Consider the following 23831-nt stretch of genomic DNA (forward strand, 5'->3'; position numbering starts at 1 on the left):
TGGCTGCAGAAAATGTAATAACAAGGTTTTTACTGTCCCTTTTAAAGGGATATGAAACCCAAAAAGTTATTTTGGGATTCAGACAGAAAAGGTTTCAATTTACTTCTATTATCGAATTTTGCGTTGTTCCCATGATATTCAGTGTTGAAGAGATACCTAGGTAGCTGCAGGAAATAGTGCTGCCCTCTAGTGCTCTTGCATATGAATAACATTCTTGCAAATCTGCTGCCTTATAGTCACGGGCATGCTCCTGAGCTTACACCCCCTGCTTTTCAACAAAAGATACCCAGAGAATGAAATTGATAATAGAACTAAATTGGAAAGTGGTTTACAATTGTATGCTCTATCTGAACCATGAAAGAAAAAACATTGGGTTTTGTTTCCCTTTAAATAAGCACTCCCCAAAGGTGTAAAGACAGAAGGAATTTTCCACAATCAGAATAGCCTTCTACTAAATTGCGTATTTGGGTATGTTTGTGCCTAGCACAGTTTGTGTTCTTTTGTCCAAAAATGCTAAAACCAAATCTGTTCTTACCTACAAAGCCCCTCCTACCTAAGCACAGATGGATCCGTTATTTTGACTGAGCAGGGATATGGTTGAGTTCCTTACTGGTCATTGGCTGGTGACCATACATGATAGAGGCTTCCAGTAGATTCCCAGCCTTTTTGTTTGCTTGGTTTTAAGGGACATGAAATTAAATTACCATGACTAAGAGCATACAATAAAAAAAAAAAGTTAACTTCTGTTATCAAATTTACATACTCAGGTAGGCTCAGGGTTCATGTTTTTGAGTGCATTATGTATAACATTGCTACAAAAATTGTTATTCACACTTCTGCCATATAGTGCTCACTCCATAGATGACCTTTGGCATCCGCTCATAGAAAAGAGCTAAGTTTAAGAACATTATCCTTAGTAAATTGAAATTTATATTAATTTTTTTTTTTTTTAATTTCATGCTTTGTGAATCATAAAAGTTTTATTATGACTTCAATGTCCCTTTTAAAGGGACATAAAGCCCAACATTTTTCATTCATGATTCAGATGGAACAAAGTTCCCAATTGACTTCTATTATTAAATTTACATTTTTCTTTTTGTATCCTTTGTTGAAAAGCAGAGCGGTAATTTCAGGAGCATGCACACTACATGACAGCAGTTTTGCACTATTTCCTGCCATGTATTGCTCCAGACGTGCATGCTACCTCCATAGGTTGCTCTTCAACAAAGAATACCATGGGGGGAAAAAAAAGCAAATTTGATAATAGAAGTAAATTGGAAACTTTTTTTTAAGGGTATGCTCTGTCTGAATCACAAATTAAAATGTTGTGTTTTATGCCTCTTTAAGTCCAGTGGAAGTCTAATAGTAAGGAATGGATACAGCAGAAAGTCCCTTCTCTAATGTATTTGCAACGATCGTGGGAAATTGTGTTAAGATCATTGATTAGCTATAGAGTAATTTATTGTGGATAATTATTTCCTTTACATTTGAGAAGCCATGTTGCCAGTTTGTCATTGGACAAGTGAGAGCATATTTGTGTTGTTCCCTTGCATGATATTGATCTGTACAGAAAATGTTTAACGGTTGCCATTTCATATACTAAAAACATGACCGGGCTTGTGTTTGCATTGCAGGTTCTATGCAGCAGAGATATCGGTTGGGCTGTTCTTCCTTCACAAGAAAGGAATTGTATACAGGTCAGTTCATATGTACCTCCTACTCTGTCATATAACTTTACAGTAATGGCAGAAAGGAGCCCACATTATCATGGTAAAGGTTAATTGTACACGGTAGTGGAGTTAACAAATGGAGCAAATGGTTTTACATTTATGTCTGTTGTCAAAAGTCTTTCACTTAGTGCCCTTAGTTAAAAGTTTGTGCTTTTTGACAGAATCCCCAAATAGGCTCAGAACTGTGCACGTGTCATAAAAGCTATATGTCAGCAGTGTTTGCAACAAGTATACCATTGTTCCAAAGACTGCTGCCTTATAGTGCTCTTGTCATGTGCACACTTTTGAGCCTATCTCAGTATGTTCTTAAGGAAAGCTAGCTTTTAGCAATGGATACCAAAAAAAGTAATAATAAAAGTAAATTATATATATATATTTTTTTTTAAAATTGCATGCTTCTGAGTGATAAAAGTTTAATTTTAACTTCCCATGTCCCTTTAAGAATGTCGAATATAGTACATTCTGTATGATTGTTATTTTATAACCTTTTTTGATGTTCAAGGTTACGCATTCACAGCTCTGCAAAGCAGGTTGTTAAGCTGCAATCTACCATAATTAGGAATGATAAATTTTCTACGCTGTAACTGAGAACAGCTGGGGTCCAGGATTCCAGTCTTTCAAGGCTGTATTGCTGCTGGCGTATACTTTTCACTGTCAGGAGTCTCTATGCCTTTTAGTTGCTTGCCGGAGATGAGCTCTGCAGTGACAGTTAAGCTCCATATAGGTTACGTACACTAAACTATCAAAAGAATTTGGAATAAAAAGGTTGTAAATAAAACCTTTTACTGTTTTGTAATATTAATTTTATACCTTCTGTTTATATCAATATTTAATTATTTTGTCTTCTTTTATGAAGCAGTTTTTTATGCGATATTGACAAATTTCATTAGTCTTAAAGGGACACTCAATCAAAATTAAACTTTCATTATTCAGATAGAGCATGCAATTTTAAACAACTTTCTAATTTACTTCCATTAACAAAATGTGCACAGTCTTTTTATACTTTAACTTTTTGAGTCACCAGCTCCTACTGAGCATGTGCAAAAATAAATGTGTATGCATTTGTGAATGGCTGATTGCTGTCACATGGTACGTGTATGCATTTGTGATTGGCTGATGGCTGTCGCATGGTATAGGGGGAGTGGAAAAAAACATAACTTTTAAAATTGTCAGAAAAAAAATCTACTACTCATTTGAAGTTCAGACTAAGTTCTATTGCATTGTCTTGTTATCTTGCATGTGTTGATTATGCAAATCTACAGCGTTGACTGGTCCTTTAACACACTGAATCATTACAACCAACACCTTCAGTGAGGCATCCTGACTATTATGCGTCATGTCATAAACTCCATTTGACTGATTTATATCAAATACTATTCTTCATGTGACACAAGATGTTTTTAAGAAATGACTCTTAACAGGCTAACCAAATCTCTTTTTTACAATTGATTAACTCCCCTACAAAGTGGTTAAACGCATAGTTAGTCTTGCACCCAGCACCTTTTTACGTGCTGTCTTTGAGTTGGACACAAACATTGATTGGTATTTTCGGAGTATCATTCAGTGTTTTTTACATTATTGGGTGTTACCCCATTCTTTCTCTCCATCAAATTATCAACAATTCTGCATCTTTATTTTTAAATTATTATTTTTTATTTTTTTTAAATGTAAACCCTTAAGACCATAAAAATAATGGAATTAATATTCTGGTCAGAAAAAACAAACATACAAAGAGTCTTTAGGTATTATAGCAGGTTGCATTTTACTTCCAACTGAGCATCAAAACGTATAAAGGCTGTGACACACTGAGAACGGCGTGCAGCATGATGATGCGGCTGTGCACGCTTAGTGTGTCCAGCCTTTTCATATCTGCACGCTCAGCCGTGTCAGGTCGCGTAGCTGAGCGCTCAGAGTTGAAGTATTTAAACTTCAGAAACGATCCGATGCGGAGCGAAGCAGCTGCTTCGCCTCGCGCCGCTTCGCTTGCAGTGTGTCACAGCCTTAATGAAAGTGGCATATAGAAAGAATTCTAGTATACATTATCTTCATTATGAGGGGAGGTCCCATCTTCTGCACCATAGGATTCCCTGAGAGCGACTTCAGATGTTATTGCAATGGAAGAGCAGAGCATGAATACACCTCTTTTTGTAAACTCTTTTACAGCAAATTCATTGACAATGATGTACAGCACAAAGCTACCTTAATAGCCTTACCATCTTATTCCTGATTGGTTAATTATTTAACATTCAGGATTCTTAAAAAAAAAGTTTGTATAAAGGAGGGAAACTGGGGTCAAACTACGGTGTGGAAGAAACCAGCAAGGGACCATTGTTGCGTTAGCTGGAAGAGAGTGCATTTAAATATCACTGGATCATAGATAAAGGAACATGAAACACATTTTTTTTTCTTTCTTGATTCAAATAGAGGATGCAATTTTAAATAACTTTCCAATTAACTTCTGTTATTAAACTTGCTTCATTTTCTTGGTATCATTTGGTAAGCCAATGACAAGAAGCCCAAATGTACATCCACCAATCAGCAGCTATCTCCAAGAAGTTTGTTTCTGCTTCTGAGCCTACCTAGGTATGCTGGGTGCAAAAAGTTAAAAGTTATGGGTTGCACTTGAGCAAATGCCTAAATAACGCTAGTGTAAAGTGGGTAAGAAATGTTTTCACAAAACACATCTAAAACATATTAAAATGAAGTATTTGACATGTTTTCAATAAAAATATAGCATTTATATTGATAAATGTTTTAAAAGGGTTACGGGATATCTCAAGGTGTTTTACTGGGAAGGGATCAAAACTGTATGTGTATTTGTGTGTGTGTATATGTATGTATATGTGTGTATATGTATGTATATATATATATATATATATATATATATATATATATATATAAATGTGTATGTAAACGTGTTTATATGTGTAAATATGTAAGCACATATTTATATATACTGTGTGTGTATGTGTATATATATATATATATATATATATATATATACTCGCACACATATATAGACACACAGTATAAACAGCCCTTTCCAATCATTTTTAATCAATTTTAATATGTTGGTATTTTTTTATAGAAATACTTGACATTCCTTTGTTCTTCACTTAGAAAAAAAATGTTAATTTTATTTTAAATGATCTATCTATATATATGTGTAAGGATATAGCTATGCAGCTATATCTGTAGGGGGCGCACAAACCTCATAAAATAAATGAAATATGTGGTATAATCTCAAATAGAAATTGAAAAACAATACAAAATATAATATATGAGTCCAAGCAAACAAGTGACAGTGACTCCACTTAATTAACCACATAAGACTGCAATTGGATATTGACACTAAGGCAGCTCTACTTCAAAACCATACAGGTAAAGGAATCATTGTACAAATTTAAAAACAGACAAGGGCGCCTCTTAGCGTAATCTTGTATGTGAAGATATGGACAAGGTAAATAAAATTGAAAACTCACAAAGATGGTGGCACCAAAGCAAAGTTGCTTGCAGGCAGGTTGACACCGCTGTCAGCTTGCTGACACTCCGGCAACAGCTCTCTCCAAACGAAAAGGTGAGCGCACACCCCATCTTATTGATAGCAGGAGATGTGGATAATGTGTTAAAACACTTATTCATATGCAACGCGTTTCTCAGCTGAATACAGCCACTTCCTCAGGCATAAAATTAGCTTAAACGTATAACAGTAATTCAGGTTCTGATGTTTTATATAACAGTAATAATGCTAGAATTAAAAATATTCTGAACAAACATTGGCATATCTTCCAAAAAGATTCTATTTTGAAGGATATTATTGGTACTAGACCTAGAGTTGTTTTTAGGTTTTAGGAATAAATTAGCTCCCAGTAAGAGCATTAAACACTGTAATTTCAGAGCTATTTCATTTAACACAAATTGAAATGTTACTACACATTTTCTTAAAAGAAATTGTGTTTATAGATGTGGAGAAATGTGTTGTAACACATGTATTAAGTATTTTTACCTTGGTTTTTTAATTGTGATTCATCTTATGTTTACATTATTGACTGTGTATGTGGCGTACAGAATGTCGGACGCACGGCCCATAATGTGCGCTCTCGTTAGGGTGAGCATTTTCACAATACTAAAAAGATCATTTTGAAACTCAGTGTTCCCCACCATTGTGCTACCAAACATGCTGGTAACCACAATATTTACAGAATCACTCCCATAGATTTTATTCCTAAATCTACAGATTATAAACCTTTCCCTAGATTTGTGTGAAATGTTTTGAATCTACAAATTAAAAACTCTTTTTCCATCTGGTTGTAATAGAAACACAGATTTTGATGGTAGATAAGAACCGTAGGCTCAACAAGTCTGCCCAATATTTCCTAAAAGTATAAGTATGGTATAGTATAATTGTAGTATTTCGTAGGATAGCTTTATGCTTATCCCAGGCATTCTTAAAGACCCTGACAAAGTCACGTAATCGTGACGAAATGCGTCGGTGGGCGGGGCTTGGGAATGGAATACGTACCTGAAAAATATTGGTACTGCCTGATTAGTTACTTGATTGATGTAATATTTAATACTTTGTAGCTTTACCTACATTAGTTTGATTGTGACAAATGTTTGCAGCCATGGAGTAGGTGCTTGAAAAATATCGGCACCAACTCGAGTAACTTCATGGCTCCATTGTTTGTTTGACACACTGTGACGTGAATGCTATTAGTGCCTAAAAAATATCAGCACCAACTTTACTGATCTCACAGCTTCCTTGGCTGGCTGTCACACTAGAACATGAATGCTGAGTGAATTGCAAATAAACGCTACAATTACTTATAAAAGCATGTATCAATACCGAGTAACTATGTATTTTTGGATTGCCCAATAGTGCTAAGAGGACTGTTGGCTATAAATTGTGATTGAATGGTGAGTTCTTTACAAACACCTTAAGTTTGGAGGCCGCTTGTTTAGCGTTCAGGGGTGTGTATTGAATGCATGGTGAGGTTTCACCTTAAACACCCTACTCCATATACTAACCAGCAGAGTTGCTCTCTTAGATTACGCACAACACTGCCCAATCCCATAACCACTTTTTTAACTTATTTCCACTTCCTATCCTTTATGAACATCTAATTAAGCCATCTTGCAAGAGGGTATTAATGAAATTGAACCCTCTTTACAGATGGCATAAAGGAATTGTGTACATAGAATTTTTGTTCTTTCTTTAAGAATTTTATTGGTTACCAATAAAGATTGATTTTAACCCCTTGATATATGCTCCACACCTCATAATTTTTTTTTGTATATTACTGTGTTTAATTCAGCATAGTGGAGTTCTACTATCCCTAATTATTGGAATATTCTACAGGTCCCCACAGTGTCATTACAACCTCTTCTGGAAGTTTATTCCATGAATCAATCGCCTTTTTTGTAAATAAGTGCTTCTGCAAATTACTCCTGAATCTACTACCCATCAGCTTGAGATTATGACCCCTTGTTCTTGAATGAACTATTGATCTGCCTGTTAAACCCCTTTTTAAAGGGACAGTCAACACCAGAATTTTTGTTGTTTAAAAAGAAAGATAATCCCTTTATTACCCATTCCCCATTTTTGCATAACCAACACAGTTATAATAATACACATTTTACCTCTGTAATTACCTTGTATCTAAGCTTCTGCTGACTGCCCCCTTATTTTATTTCTTTTGACAGACTTGCATTTTAGCCAATCAGTGCTCACTCCTAGGTCACTTCACGTGCATGAGCTCAATGTTATCTATATGAAACACGTGAACTAATGCCCTCTAGTGGTCAAAATGCATTCAGATTAGAGGCAGTCTTCAAGGTCTAAGAAATTAGCATATGAACCTCCTAGGTTTAGCTTTCAACTAAGAATACCAAGAGAACAAAGCAAAATTGGTGATAAAAGTAAATTGGGAAGTTTTTTAAAATGATATGCCCTATTTAAATCATGAAAGTTTTTTTTTTACTTGACTGTCCCTTTAAATATATTTTTTTTACATTTTGTTAGCTACTTGTTTTATTTACATTTTATGCATTCATTCTTATACACACCCGCATTTGTTTAGGGCTCATTTTTACACCCACATCACTTCGCTCATATCCTAATTAATAAACAATGTTCACTATGGTTGTTTCTTAGTATACATACACACACAGTACGTGATTTAACATTCGCAACCACATACAGTACATTATCTCACAATAAAATTTTTCATTATGGTTGTTTCTGATTATAATCACACACACAGCACGTGACCTCACGCTTGTCATCTTATACATTCATACAGCAGGTCATCTCACAAGTCATTACACATCTCTCACATTCTTCATAGTTATCTTTTTTTTATTATGTAATATTTTACATTGTTTCTTTTACACACTTTTGTTGTTTTTTGTCACATTCCACACATATACATATAGATGATGTTTTTTTAACACACTCCACACACAAGTCGTTTATACCTCACTACTTACATTCTTTTCACATCACGTTTTACGATGGTTTTGTTTTTACATTTTGCTCTTTTAATCCACGCTGTTATGTACAGCATAGGGAAACTCTATGTGCCAGATTACAAGTGGAGCGGTATTTAAAGGAACAGGAAACCCCAACATTTTCTTTCATGGTTTGGATAGAACATACAGATTTAAACAACTTTCCAATTTAGTTCTATTATTAATTTTGCTTCATTATCTTGTTAGCCTTTGCTGAAGGACCAGCATTGCACTGCTGGCAGCTAGCTGAACACTTCTAGTTAGTGAAGGCAAACTGCTTCTGTCACATGATGCAACAATACATGTGTACCAAGATGGCGGTGCCCAGTAAAAAGATGCAGAGCTTTAACAAGCGGCTTCTGTAAAGCGTTAAAATAAGAGAACGGTTTTAAAGATGGCTGCAGGTACAGGGGGAAACAATAGCATAGTGAGTATTAACCTTGTCACAATTGAATGTCCTTTTAAGAGACATTCTGCTTTATTCCCCCAGAGAATGCAGCTTTCAGATCTTCTTACTCCATATGGAAACCATGTAGTTTTTGTTACACTTCTCGGATCCAGGGAAAGAGAATACTTTCTGGTATATTATTCAAGGAGTCTTGCCATCTAGTTTAGTTATCCTGTCATTAGTGGTTCTCCATCATTGTACCAAAGAAGGATGTGCAGTTTCCTATGCCTAGCTTTAACCATTTATTCGGAAAAAAATAATTTCATGATGGAATCCACACAATAAGTCATTCTTTCCCCGGAACTCAGTCAAGGTTATGTCAACCATAAAAGGGTGTTTCAGCATCTTCATATCATGCAGAAATTATTGGTTCCTCACACCTGTTTCAGGAAAACATATCTATTTTCTTCATAAATGGAAAGAGTCCACAGCTGCATTCATTAAGTTTGGGAATTCAGAACCTGGCCACCAGGAGGAGGCAAAGACACCCCAGCCAAAGGCTATTGTTCGTTTCCAGGTTGAGCGCTTCTCTCTTTTTATTTATGCAAATTATGGCATTTTGGGAAGTCTCCCTAAGTGTGATGCGGGAATCCAGACGTGGACCCGTTGCTCAGTGTGCCTAGAGGGATATGGCTGCACCTCACTGACGAGGCCCACAATAGGCCGAAACGTACGTCTGGGGTTTTGCTGTTTCTCTCGTTCAGAGAAGAATTGCCTGGTATTTTGGGGCTGGACTGTACTGTGAAGTCAGGATCAGACTGATATGCTTCAGGAAAGTTTTTCTCTGTGAAAGGCACATGTTGAGCAAAAAGAGGCTGCTTCTTGGGTGGTAACTAGCCATAGAGCAAGCTATTATGCTATTGTTCGTTTCCAGGTTGAGCGCTTCTCTCTTTTTATTTATGCAAAAGGCTTAAATACCCCTTTCCAACTCCCCTCATCCCCCAGTCATTCTTTGCCTTTCGTCCCAGGAGGTTGACAGAGAAGTGTCAGAAGTTTTCGATAGTCTCTTATAGAGGGTAGTACTCTTCGGCATGGGACTGGAGTTTTAAGTAATCCTGTCAGTCTATCAGTGAGACCATGGGTAAAAGTTAGAGCCGGAGATGCAGGGAGAGTATTTCTGCAAAACCATCCCTACTCATATTAACCGCTCCACAATCAATCAGCGTTGACGAGTTTTGCTGCCTGCTTCTTCTCTCAAGTCCATGACAGGAGCGATGCTACTATCTGTCATACTATCTGTCTACAGCGTAGATTCCGGTAAGATCGTTTCATTTTACTTTCATCATGATTGTATTGTAGTGCAAATGTTTTCCCGAGAGGCTACCACCTTTCGGGACTAACTATAACTCAGGATCTCAGTGAGACTCCTTTTGTATCTTGGAATCAAGGGTGAATATCTCCTGAGCGGGGTTATTGAACAGGGGGGGTTTTAATCATGTTTGTTATGTGATTCAACCTGCTTATGTGTAGTGTTACTTAGGCTCATGGCTTTGTGTAACATAACGGCGTTTGGAAAGGGCGCAGCCTTTAAGGTCGAGCATGCTTTTTTGTACTGTACAGTCACCTGGTGACCGGGCGTGGTCACGTTTTGGCTCTCCATTTCCGTATTCCTGACTGTGTGGCGATGGAAGATTTCTGGTCGGCTGGTCTCTGGTTCATAGGAGGTGGTGAGTGCCCCAGCCATTGTGGGTGTCAGGTGCCATTTTAAAAATGTCTTATTTGGTCCATTTTTTTGTATTCAATATTCCAGTTATGAAGGATTCTGATATTGTGGAGACGGAAGTCTCTAGTTCAGATTCTGCTTCTTGTGAATATTACGAATTGGCCCGAATGATACATGCCTATCAGTTGTGTTCCGAATGCTGTTTTAGAGTGCTCAATTCCTCGAGATCGGGGAATCAAGGGGCCGCTGAGCCGTCCACCTCTGGGGATTCTGTTCCCCGAGTGGAGAGTTCCCTATCACAATCTCTTACTACGCATGCAGGTAACCCAGAGTTTGCTTATCCTTCTCTTAAAGGTGGCTTGTTCCTTCCGGAGGTTAGGGAATGGTTCCGCATTTCCATAATGATGGCGCTAGTGCATCTGCAACTCCCAGAAGCAGGCTTACGGTATTGTAAGTGTTCCGTTAACCTGGGCTCCTCAGGCGTGGGATAGCCTGGTCTTGTTCAGCTCTTCAGGGGAACGACTGTCCCTGAGGCTTCAGGGGGTCAACCTTCGGGCCGGGGTTGTCTTTTGCTCCGGCGAAGGTATGCTGTGCCTTTCGTTATAGACTGGTGTGCCTTCGTGTCCTACTGAGGCACGTTTTAGCGTTGATGGAGGATCCCATACTTAATGGATCCAGGAATTCTCAGTCTTCTCCTTCGAATGGCTGGCAGAATTAGATATAAGAGAATGAAGTAATTTTCTTAGTCTTGTTTATTGAGTATCCTTTTCCAGTTCTGAGCTTGGAAGAACAGGATCCCTGTTGGGCGGGTCCTGCAGGTGTGTCTGTTCTTCTTGGGCGATAACCTACGGGTTGCCTTATTCTTTATTTTAATCCGGTTAGGATGATTTTTTATTTGGTTTGAGCTCGTGTTTATTAAAATTTTCTTCTGGATTTTTTTTTCTGGAATCGATACTCGTGATTTTCGATCACACTGTTTACTTCTACGGAAGTTTGTTCTAGTGTGAGGACATGTTTTAGTCCTATGTTTGTCTGTTGTTTATTTCTCCATTTCTGGGGGTAACTATATTCGGCCTTGACAGTGATGACCCCTGGTTTCGGGATGGTCCTGATTGGGTTCAGATCCTTCTGTCTTGCGGCCATTTTCAGACAAGTGGCGCCTGTTCTGCCTGGCTGGTCCGGTTAGGGTGCTGAGTGCTTCATATTGTTATTTGTGTTATTCTTATTTTTATTTTACAAGTTTCAGCTAAGCATTCTGAGAGGACCTGAGGGTCAGTGAGGCATGGGGGATTGGTTTAGCTCTTATTTGCCTTTCAAGCTGGTCGACTGGAACTCGGTGAAGTTCCACTGCGACACACTCGGTTGTTTCCAATATTTTGTCGGGACTTATAGTATTACCTTCCCCGCGTGGGTTGGAGGTTTGGAGGACTTAGAGCCTCCTTGCTGCCGGTTCCTGGCAGTTTTGCCTTTCAGGGGCTCTTTGGAATTGTCCTTTTTTGGACTTGTTCCTTTTGAGGTTCTCTTCCTTCAGGTCAAGACTCAAGACTTTCGTTTTCTCCTTAGCGGTTTTGGCCGCCTTATGGGGAGGGCCGTGTGGCTATTTCCTTCTTCGGGAGTTTGTTGTCTCCCTATCTGGGACATTAGACTGTGTTGTCTCCTCCGAGCTTTGCTTAGGGTTTTTTTTCTACCGGGGTTTGGGATGCTATGCATTCTTTTTCCTTGGGTGTGGTCCTCTGGTTACGTACTCTGAGGAGATATGGAGACTGGCTTTTGTTTTACTCGCTCTTCGAGTGACTTTGTCCTCAGTATTCTCCCTTGGTTCTAGAGTCTTGACGCAACTCTTTCGTGCCTTAGCTCCTTTTTGGAGTGTTGGACTCCTGCAAGGAGTGTTCTCTTCCTTTTTGGGTTGGGATTTATGAGTGAGTCTTGTCCCGTTGTCCGGGTTAGTCCGGTTATTCCCCTGTGAGGTCTGATTCTTTCAGACAGGGTATATTGTGTTCCCTGGGGTGCTGTTTGTTTTAAACAATTCTGGGGCTCAAACCTATAGTTTTTGTTTTGGATCCTTCTGGATGTCCGGAAGCTTATGATCCTGTGTCTGGTTCAGAGCGATCCAGTTTTTTCCAGGGAACATAGGCCATGGCCTAAGGACTGGCTTGTTGAGCCTGCTTGCAGCTTGTACTGGTAATGAGAAAGATGAGGCGCTAAATAAATAACTCTGCTAGACTAGTGTATTCCCCTCCAAGAAGACAGTAGTAGAAATGTAGTGAATATAGTCCAGCGCTAAATTAGCACGGGTAGAGCGTTTAGTTAAATTCTATAATTTGAATATGTTTTATTTTTGAAAATAAATGATTGTATAATGTATGTGCTGCGATCTTGTGTTTGTATGTTTGATACAGATAGTCCTAGGTAATTTATCAACATTCAGCGTAAAAAAGGTATTTTAACAGATATGTATAAGATGATATATATAAGCTTCTTATCTATATATGAACTTCTTATCTATATATAAACTTATAAAACACTTGTGTAATTAAACAAAAAATTTAATAACTTGCTAAAATCATACAGAAGATAAAAAAGGGACGTCTCCCTTATAACATAGATTGCATCAGAAAAGACAATTAGATAACTGTAGTTAATGTAACCGCAGTATATAATAAGGTACCTGTTAGATAGTGTAAAAAATAATGTCCAAAATATTGGAATCAATAGACTAAAAGTTCCAAGTGAAATGACCTACCCACCTGCTTGCAGCTTGGCCATGTTTTCTGTTTCGGAACGCTCCATATGGTTTGCCTTGTCCTTTGAACGATGTATGCTCCCATTCAGGGGGAGTTCTTTTGTGTTCATCAGGACATCTAGATGAATTTCATTCGGCTTTTGTTTTCATCAGACTAGGGTTCATGTTTTGTGAGCATGTGTGCTGTTCTTATATATGCTCTTCCCTTTGGGGGGTTAGTTTGTCCTCCTTATGTGGGGGGGGGGGTTCCTCTCTCTGGAGGGTTGTTGTCCTGTACTGTGTGCAGGAGGTGGGAACAGGTGTTTTTCTTCTCTAAAGGAGAGCAGTCTTCTCTTCTGGGGTTGTTCTGTTCCATCTGTGGAGATTGAAGTTTCCATGTTGAGACTGTCGCAGAGGGTTGTGCTAGATTGTCTTACGGATCTACTGCATTTTCCTATGTGCATCTCCTATGAGGTTATCCTTTGGAGTACCTATTGAAGGAGCTTTTGGGTTGGCACCCAAGCTCTGTTGGGGTGGCTGAGTTTACCCCATTCCGTCCTTCCCTGGGAGGGCTGGTGATTAGGGTCTTTTCTGTTCCCCTGTTTTTCAGACCTGCCTGTCGCTTAGGTTGCTCCGGAGTTGGAGCAGGATCTGAGATCCGTTGTTCGTCTTCATGTTATTGAGGTTCGGTGAGCCTTCTTGAGGTTCTGTGCTTTCTCCATGTTCAGGTTATGTGAGGAGGACTGGCGGCTTTTGAATAGCCCGTGATGCGCACACTGCTTAGTGGATGTTTAGCAGTCTGACGGTTTCGTCTTTGATATCTATCTTCAGCTGCTACTTACTTGCCTGCAAGAATGCTGTTTTCAGAGTCATCTTGGTATGACTGTGGCATGTGATGTTGCCTCAGGTGTTCACTTATCTGGGTTTGCTGCACGTTTTTCGTTTTCTGAATATTTCAATATTCTGAGTTATCCTGCGACTTGAGGACCCCGTCTTCAGTTGTTTTTAGGGTGCGGTTGCACTGTATTTAGAAGAAGTTTTCTTCTCTGTTTTCCGATTCCCGGTCTTAACCTTTTGGTTTCTGTACTATCTGGGGTCTGGGCGTTGCCTCCCTTGTTTCTCGAGACCGGTTAGGGTCTCTGGGAGCTTGTCTCGATTCTCGGGGTTCCATATTTTTATATCGGAACTTGTTGCACCTTATTTAGGGTTCTTTTGGGAATCCTTGTATTTTTCTTCTATGTCTTCTCCGTTTTGGGAGTTTTTGGTAGTTGATCCCTTTCTCTAGTAAGGGGTGCGTTGTTGGGGACCAACTGCTGGACGGCGGTGTCTCTTGGAGGCGTGTTGGCTAAGTCGAGTCTACTTCTGCGGTCTCTAGCAAGGCTTATGGACTATTTGCGGTTCTTTGGGGCCTTTTCCTTTTTCAAAGTTTCCTCGGCTTCGGACGAAACAAGTTTTTTGTGGGTAGGGATTGTAGGCCTGGTGCCCTCAGAATGGGCCGCCTTTTGAACCCTCCCGTTTTAGCATTCAGTGTCCTCTATAGCTTGGGTATCGTTTTCCCAAAAGTAATGAATGCAGCTGTGGACTCTTTCCATTTATGAAGAAAAACTTAAATTATGCTTACCTGATAATTTTATTTTCTTCAGATGGAAAGAGTCCACAGCTCCCCACCCGTGTTTTTCTGTGGGCCTGTTTTTTATTCTTCTGGCACCTTTTCACCCTGATATTTCTTCTACTGTTCCTTGTTCCTCGGCAGAATGACTGTTGGATGAGGGAAGTGGGGGAGTATTTAAGCCTTTGGCTGGGGTGTCTTTGCCTCCTCCTGGTGGCCAGGTTCTGAATTCCCAAAAGTAATGAAGGCAGATGTTGACTCTTTCCATCTGAAGAAAAGAAAATTATCAGATAAGCATAATTTAAGTTTTTGTATACAATCTTCACTCTTTATATGACTGTAGCAATCTTTGCCCAAGTAATTTCTGATCCTTAAAGGGACATTATACACTAGATTTTTCATTGCATAAATGTTTTGTAGATGATCCATTTATATAGCCCATACAAGTTTTTTTTTTAGTAAAGTATAGTTTTGCTTATTTTTAAATAACATTGCTCTGATTTTCAGACTCTTAACCAAGCCCCAATGTTTTAGGAGAATACCAACGTATATCTACTCCAGCTTGCTCCCAATTGTGTAAACGGTCTTTTCATATGCATATGAAGGGGGAGGGGGGAGTGTCTGCTATTTCCCACTTGCAGTGGGTGTTCCGGTAACCTTTTAAACAGAGCTAAACTGAAAGCTTCTAAGTAAGTTTTTAAACGGTTTTATACTGTATTTTTATATCAGTATCTGTGTATATTATTCTTTATAGTAGTGTCTATTACATGCAGTTATATAAAAATTGGTGTATACTGACCCTTTAAGCAAATGCCTGCTCAGGGTGATATCTTGATAAAGGCCTAGTTCCAAGGAGCTGTCAACCACTCACATTTGTTGGTTGACAACCCCATCACAGCTGAGTTGTATTATCAGGTCTGGTCTGTTTGTTTTTCTATTTTGTTTAAAGAGAATTATCTTCGTTTGTGATTCTTCTCAAGAGTCTACATGTCCTCCTTCATGTTTTAAATGGGCCATTGATTCAGGTGTCGGCTATTTCATTGACTTCTGATTTCATTAAAGCAACTTCTAAATGTCCAGGGTTATGGAAATCTGTAATACATCAAAATAGAATGTAATTCACTTCATTATGCTGCACATTAGCAAAACAAACAGTGTAGTGAAACAGTGTAGAAAAAATAGTCACTTCCATTCTTTTGAACAGCCATCTTCACCGTCTGAATTGTACAAACTGTGTAGCTCATAGAAACGTATCTCTTATAGAAAATGTAGATGGTTTGTTCAGTAGCGGACCTACTCAACAGAGGGCCCTGGTGCAAAAATGTCTTTGGGCCCCCTAAAAGTAACTCAGTAGTAGACAATAGTAATACTATACATGCTGCTATGTATAATATTTTGAGGATAGATAGACCTGGAACCTGCATTAATTAAAGGCTCCCCTGCATTAGGATTGTAAACATTCTTCATGCGCCTGGGTTTGTTAATGTTAAAGTGAGTTTAAATAATTCACGTTTTCTGTTAATTTCCCCCAAATGTTGTTCTCCTTTTATGTTTACTCACAAAAAGCTTAGAGAAACATTTGGTAGTAATTAAGTAATTTTTATAGAAAAAAAGGGCAAATTTGTTAGTAAACTGGGTACTGGCAGACAGCTGCCAGTACCTAAGATGGTGGTAAATAGGTTGAGGGGGGAGGCTTAGAGAGCTGTTTGGGGGGGATCAGAGAGGTTGGGGGGTAATGGGGAATCCTACACTTTATTTCAAATATATAAAATTTAAAAAAATCCAAAAAACACCATTATTTTTAAACTGTCAGATTTTCTGCCAGTACTTAAGATGGCAGTGAGGATTGTGAGGTGGGGGAGGGAAGATAGCTGTTTGAGAGGGGTCAGGGAGGGATCAGGGGGTGGTATGTGTCAGGTGGGAGGCTGATCTCTACACTAAAGCTAAAATTAACCCTACAATCTATCTAATTAACCCCTTAACTGTTGGGCATAATACAAGTGTGGTGCGCAGCAGCATTTAGCGGCCTTCTAATTAACAAAAAGCAACGCCAAAGCCATATATGTTTGCTATTTCTGAACAAAGGGGATCCCAGACAAGTATTTACAACCATTTGTGCCATAATTGCACAAGCTGTTTGTAAATAATTTTAGTGAGAAACCTAAAGTTAGTGAAAAAATTAACGATTTTTTTATTTGATCGTATTTGGCGGTGAAATGGTGGCATGAAATATACCAAAATGGGCCTAGATCAATACTTTGGGTTGTCTACTACACTACACTAAAGCTAAAATAAACCCTACAAGCTACCTAAATAACCCTTTCACTGCTAGGCATAATACAAGTGTGGTGCGCAGCGGCATTAAGCGGCCTCTACTTACCAAAAAGCAATGCCAAAGCCATAAACGTCTGCTATTTCTGAACAAAAGGGATCCCATAGAAGCATTTACAACCAGAAAACTAAAGTTTGTGAAAAAATTAACGATTTTTTTTATTTGCTCACATTTGGCGGTGAAATGGTGGCATGAAATAAACCAAAATGGGCCTAGATCAATACTTGGGTTGTCTACTAAAAAAAATATATACATGTCAAGGGATATTCAGGGATTCCTGACAGATATCAGAGTTCCAATGTAACTAGCGCTAATTTTGAAGAAAAAAAAATGGTTTGGAAATAGCAAAGTGCTACTTGTACTTATTGTCCTATAACTTGCAAAGAACATGTAAACATTGGGTATTTCTAAACTCAGTACAAAATTTAGAAACTATTTAACATGCATGATTTCTCCAACATAGGTGTGTCCGGTCCACGGCGTCATCCTTACTTGTGGGATATTCTCTTCCCCAACAGGAAATGGCAAAGAGCCCAGCAAAGCTGGTCACATGATCCCTCCTAGGCTCCGCCTACCCCAGTCATTCTCTTTGCCGTTGTACAGGCAACATCTCCACGGAGATGGCTTAGAGTTTTTTAGTGTTTAACTGTAGTTTTTATTATTCAATCAAGAGTTTGTTATTTTAAAATAGTGCTGGTATGTACTATTTACTCAGAAACAGAAAAGAGATGAAGATTTCTGTTTGTATGAGGAAAATGATTTTAGCACCGTAACTAAAATCCATGGCTGTTCCACACAGGACTGTTGAGAGCAATTAACTTCAGTTGGGGGAACAGTGTGCAGTCTCTTACTGCTTGAGGTATGACACATTCTAACAAGACGATGTAATGCTGGAAGCTGTCATTTTCCCTATGGGATCCGGTAAGCCATGTTTATTAAGATAGTAAATAAGGGCTTCACAAGGGCTTATTAAGACTGTAGACTTTTTCTGGGCTAAATCGATTCATTATTAACACATATTTAGCCTTGAGGAATCATTTATTCTGGGTATTTTGATATGATTATATCGGCAGGCACTGTTTTAGACACCTTATTCTTTAGGGGCTTTCCCTAATCATAGTCAGAGCCTCATTTTCGCGCCGGTATGGCGCACTTGTTTTTGAGGACAGCATGGCATGCAGCTGCATGTGTGTGGAGCTCTGATACATAGAAAAGTCTTTCTGAAGGCATCATTTGGTATCGTATTCCCCTTTGGGCTTGGTTGGGTCTCAGCAAAGCAGATTCCAGGGACTGTAAAGGGGTTAAATATAAAAACGGCTCCGGTTCCGTTATTTTAAGGGTTAAAGCTTCCAAATTTGGTGTGCAATACTTTTAAGGCTTTAAGACACTGTGGTGAAATTTTGGTGAATTTTGAACAATTCCTTCATACTTTTTCGCAATTGCAGTAATAAAGTGTGTTTAGTTTAAAATTTAAAGTGACAGTAATGGTTTTATTTTAAAACGTTTTTTGTGCTTTGTTATCAAGTTTATGCCTGTTTAACATGTCTGAACTACCAGATAGATTGTGTTCTGACTGTGGGGAAACCAAGGTTCCTTCTCATTTAACTATATGTATTTTATGTCATAAAAAAATTTAGTAAAAATGATGCCCAAGATGATTCCTCAAGTGAGGGGAGTAAGCATGGTACTGCATCATCCCCTCCTTCGTCTACACCAGTCTTGCCCATACAGGAGGCCCCTAGTACATCTAGTGCGCCAATACTCCTTACTATGCAACATTTAACGGCTGTAATGGATAATTCTATCAAAAACATTTTAGCCAATATGCCCACTTATCAGCGAAAGCGCGACTGCTCTGTTTTAGAAAATTCTGTAGAGCATGAGAACGCTGATGATATGGTTTCTGAAGGGCCCCTACACCAGTCTGAGGGGGCCAGGGAGGTTTTGTCTGAGGGAGAAATTTCAGATTCAGGAAACATTTCTCAACAAGCTGAACCTGATGTGATTACTTTTAAATTTAAGTTGGAACATCTCCGCGCTCTGCTTAAGGAGGTGTTATCCAATTTGGATGATTGTGATTATCTGGTCATTCCAGAACCACTATGTAAAATGGAAAAGTTCTTAGAGGCCCCGGGGCCCCCCGAAGCTTTTCCTATATCCAAGCGGGTGGCGTACATTGTTAGGAAAGAATGGGACAGGCCCGGTATACCTTTAGTACCTCCCCCCATATTTATAAAATTGTTTTCCTATAGTCGACCCCAGAAAGGACTGATGGCAGACAGTCCCCAAGGTCGAGGGGGCGGTTTCTACTCTACACAAGCGCGCCACTATACCCATAGAAGATAGTTGTGCTTTCCAAGATCCTATGGATAAAAAATTAGAAGGTCTGCTAAAAAAGATGTTTGTTCAGCAAGGTTCCCTTCTACAACCAATTGCATGCATTGTCCCTGTCACTGCAGCCGCGTGTTTCTAGTTTGATGAGCTAGGAAAGGCGATTATTAGTAATTCTTCTTCTTATGAGGAGATTATGGACAGAATTCGTGCTCTTAAATTGGCTAATTCTTTCACCCTAGACGCCACCTTGCAATTGGCTAGGTTAGCGGCGAAAAAATTCTGGGTTTGCTATTGTGGCGCAGAGCGCTTTGGTTAAAATCTTGGGCAGCGGATGCGTCTTCCAAGAACAAATTGCTTGACATTCCTTTCAAGGGGAAAACACTCTTTGGCCCTGACTTGAAAGAGATTATCTCTGATATCACTGGGGGCAAGGGCCACGCCCTTCCTCAGGATAGGTCTTTTCAAGACCAAAAATAAACCTAAGTTTCGTCCCTTTCGCAGAAACGGATCAGCCCCAAGGGCTACGTCCTCTAAGCAGGAAGGTAATACTTCTCAAGCCAATCCAGCCTGGAGACCTATGCAAGGCTGGAACAAAGGAAAGCAGGCCAGGAAACCTGCCACTGCTACCAAGACAGCATGAAATGCGGGCCCCCAATCCGGGACCGGATCTGGTGGGGGGCAGACTCTCTCTCTTCGCTCAGGCTTGGGCAAGAGATGTTCTGGATCCTTGGGCGCTAGAAATAGTCTCCCAAGGTTATTCTCTGGAGTTCAAGGGGCTTCCTCCAAGGGGGAGGTTCCACAGGTCTCAGTTGTCTTCAGACCACATAAGAAGACAGGCATTCTTACATTGGGTAGAAGACCTGCTAAAAATGGGAGTGATTCATCCTGTTCCATTAGGAGAACAAGGGATGGGGTTCTACTCCAATCTGTTCATAGTTCCCAAAAAAGAGGGAACGTTCAGACCAATCTTAGATCTCAAGATCTTGAACAAGTTTCTCAAGGTTCCATCGTTCAAGATGGAAACCATTCGAACACTTCTTCCTTCCATCCAGGAAGGTCAATTCATGACCAAGGTGGATTTCAAGGATGCGTATCTACATATTCCTATCCACAAGGAACATCATCGGTTCCTAAGGTTTGCATTCCTGGACAAGCATTTCCAGTTCGTGGCGTTTTCTTTCGGATTAGCCACTGCTCCTAGGATTTTCTCATAGGTACTAGGGTCCCTTCTGGCGGTGCTAAGACCAAGGGGCATTGCTGTAGTACCTTACTTGGACGACATTCTGATTCGAGCGTCGTCCCTTCCTCAAGTAAAGGCTCACACGGACATTGTCCTGGCCTTTCTCAGATCTCACGGATGGAAAGTGAACGTGGAAAAGAGTTCTCTATCTCCGTCAACGAGGGTTCCCTTCTTGGGAACTATAATAGACTCCTTAGAAATGAGGATTTTTCTGACAGAAGCCAGAAAAACAAGACTTCTAGACTCTTGTCGGATACTTCATTCCGTTCCTCTTCCTTCCATAGCGCAGTGCATGGAAGTGATAGGTTTGATGGTAGCGGCAATGGACATAGTTCCTTTTGTGCGCATTCATCTAAGACCATTACAACTGTTCATGCTCAGTCAGTGGAATGGGGACTATTCAGACTTGTCTCCGAAGATACAAGTAAATCAGAGGACCAGAGACTCATTCCGTTGGTGGCTGTCCCTGGACAACCTGTCACAAGGGATGACCTTCCGCAGACCAGAGTGGGTCATTGTCACGACCGACGCCAGTCTGATGGGCTGGGGCGCGGTCTGGGGATCCCTGAAAGCTCAGGGTCTTTGGTCTCGGGTAGAATCTCTTCTACCGATAAATATTCTGGAACTGAGAGCGATATTCAATGCTCTCAAAGCTTGGCCTCAGCTAGCGAGGGCCAAGTTCATACATCAACCATCAGGGGGGAACAAGGAGTTCCCTAGCGATGGAAGAAGTGACCAAAATCATTCTATGGGCGGAGTCTCACTCCTGCCACCTGTCTGTTATCCACATCCCAGGAGTGGAAAATTGGGAAGCGGATTTTCTGAGTCGTCAGACATTGCATCCGGGGGAGTGGGAACTCCATCCGGAAATCTTTGCCCAAGTCACTCAACCGTGGGGCATTCCAGACATGGATCTGATGGCCTCTCGTCAGAACTTCAGAGTTCCTTACTACGGGTACAGATCCAGGGATCCCAAGGCGGCTCTAGTGGATGCACTAGTAGCACCTTGGACCTTCAAACTAGCTTATGTGTTCCCGCCGTTTCCTCTCATCCCCAGGCTGGTAGCCAGGATCAATCAGGAGAGGGCGTCGGTGATTTTGATAGCTCCTGCGTGGCCACGCAGGACTTGGTATGCAGATCTGGTGAATATGTCATCGGCTCCACCATGGAAGCTACCTTTGAGACGAGACCTTCTTGTTCTAGGTCCGTTCGACCCACTCCAGCTGACTGCTTGGAGATTGAACGCTTGATCTTATCAAAGCGAGGGTTCTCAGATTCTGTTATTAATACTCTTGTTCAGGCCTGAAAGCCTGTAACCAGAAAAATTACCACATAATTTGGTATATCTGTTGGTGTGAATCTGCAGGATTCCCTTGGGACAAGGTTAAGATTCCTAAGAGTCTATCCTTCCTTCGAGAAGGATTGGAAAAAGGATTATCTGCAAGTTCCTTGATGGGACAGATTTCTGCCTTGTCTGTGTTACTTCACAAAAAGCTGGCAGCTGTGCCAGATGTTCTAGCCTTTGTTCAGGCTCTGGTTAGAATCAAGCCTGTTTACAAAATTTTGACTCCTCCTTGGAGTCTCAACCTAGTTCTTTCAGTTCTTCAGGGGGTTCCGTTTGAACCCTTACATTCCGTTGATATTAAGTTATTATCTTGGAAAGTTTTGTTTTTGGTTGCAATTTCTTCTGCTAGAAGAGTTTCAGAATTATCTGCTCTGCAGTGTTCTTCTCCTTATCTGGTGTTCCATGCAGATAAGGTGGTTTTGCGTACTAAACCTGGTTTTCTTCCAAAAGTTGTTTCTAACAAAAACATTAACCAGGAGATAGTTGTGCCTTCTTTGTGTCCTAATCCAGTTTCAAAGAAGGAACGTTTGTTGCACAACTTGGATGTAGTTCGTGCTCTCAAATTTTACTTAGCAGCTACTAAGGATTTCAGACAAACTTTGTCTTTGTTTGTTGTTTATTCTGGTAAACGGAGAGGTCAAAAAGCAACTTCTACCTCTCTCTCCTTCTGGATTAAAAGCATTATCCGATTGGCTTATGAGACTGCCGGACGGCAGCCTCCTGAAAGAATCACAGCTCACTCCACTAGGGCTGTGGCTTCCACATGGGCCTTCAAGAACGAGGCTTCTGTTGATCAGATATGTAAGGCAGCGACTTGGTCTTCACTGCACACTTTTTCTAAATTTTACAAATTTGATACTTTTGCTTCTTCTGAGGCTATTTTTGGGAGAAAGGTTTTGCAAGCCGTGGTGCCTTCCATTTAGGTGACCTGATTTGCTCCCTCCCTTCATCCGTGTCCTAAAGCTTTGGTATTGGTTCCCACAAGTAAGGATGACGCCGTGGACCGGACACACCTATGTTGGAGAAAACAGAATTTATGTTTACCTGATAAATTACTTTCTCCAACGGTGTGTCCGGTCCACGGCCCGCCCTGGTTTTTTTTTAATCAGGTCTGATAATTTATTTTCTTTAACTACAGTCACCACGGTAACATATGGTTTCTCCTATGCAAATATTCCTCCTTAACGTCGGTCGAATGACTGGGGTAGGCGGAGCCTAGGAGGGATCATGTGACCAGCTTTGCTGGGCTCTTTGCCATTTCCTGTTGGGGAAGAGAATATCCCACAAGTAAGGATGACGCCGTGGACCGGACACACCGTTGGAGAAAGTAATTTATCAGGTAAACATAAATTCTGTTTTTTGTTTGTTGTAGATGTGTTGCAGATTTTGGGGGTCAAAGTTTGAAAAAGTGTTTTTTTCAATTTTTTCATCATATTTTATAAAAAAAATTATAGTAAATTGTATGATATGATGAAAATAATGGTATCTTTAGAAAGTCCATTTAATGCCGAGAAAAACGGTATATAATATGTGTGGGTACAGTAAATGAGTAAGAGGAAAATTACAGCTAAACATAAACACAGCAGAAATTTAAAAATAGCCTTGCTCCTTAAGGGTAAGAAAATAGAAAAATGGTCTGATCACTAAGGGGTTAAAACCCTCAGAAAGCCTATGTAGAGAGTGGGTGGGACTGCTCTATACATCACAGCTCAGCCAAATGAGGAAATAAAGGGGGCGGAGGAACAGACAATACCAATTAGGATTATAACCTATATATTATAAAATATTTATATACATTTAAAAAAATTTTTATTTGTTTTTACTTGAAAACTAATATATTTTTCATTGCAACATTCTTATAGTCTGAAATTTACCATCACTTTAAAGGGATAATAAAG

General features: G+C 39.8%; 1 protein-coding gene across 3 annotated transcripts in view; it reads left to right on the forward strand.

Moving 5' to 3' along the window:
- The window catches only part of PRKCA (protein kinase C alpha), an 897250-nt gene that overhangs the window by 811539 nt on the left and 61880 nt on the right, over positions 1-23831 (forward strand). For all 3 annotated transcript variants that reach the window (XM_053707823.1, XM_053707833.1, XM_053707842.1), the window contains one exon: positions 1635-1697. In XM_053707823.1, coding sequence (XP_053563798.1) covers positions 1635-1697 — 63 coding nt within the window. The remainder of the gene's footprint in view (positions 1-1634; positions 1698-23831) is intronic.

Source organism: Bombina bombina, chromosome 1 (assembly GCF_027579735.1).
Source record: "Bombina bombina isolate aBomBom1 chromosome 1, aBomBom1.pri, whole genome shotgun sequence".
Classification (NCBI taxonomy): domain Eukaryota; kingdom Metazoa; phylum Chordata; class Amphibia; order Anura; family Bombinatoridae; genus Bombina; species Bombina bombina.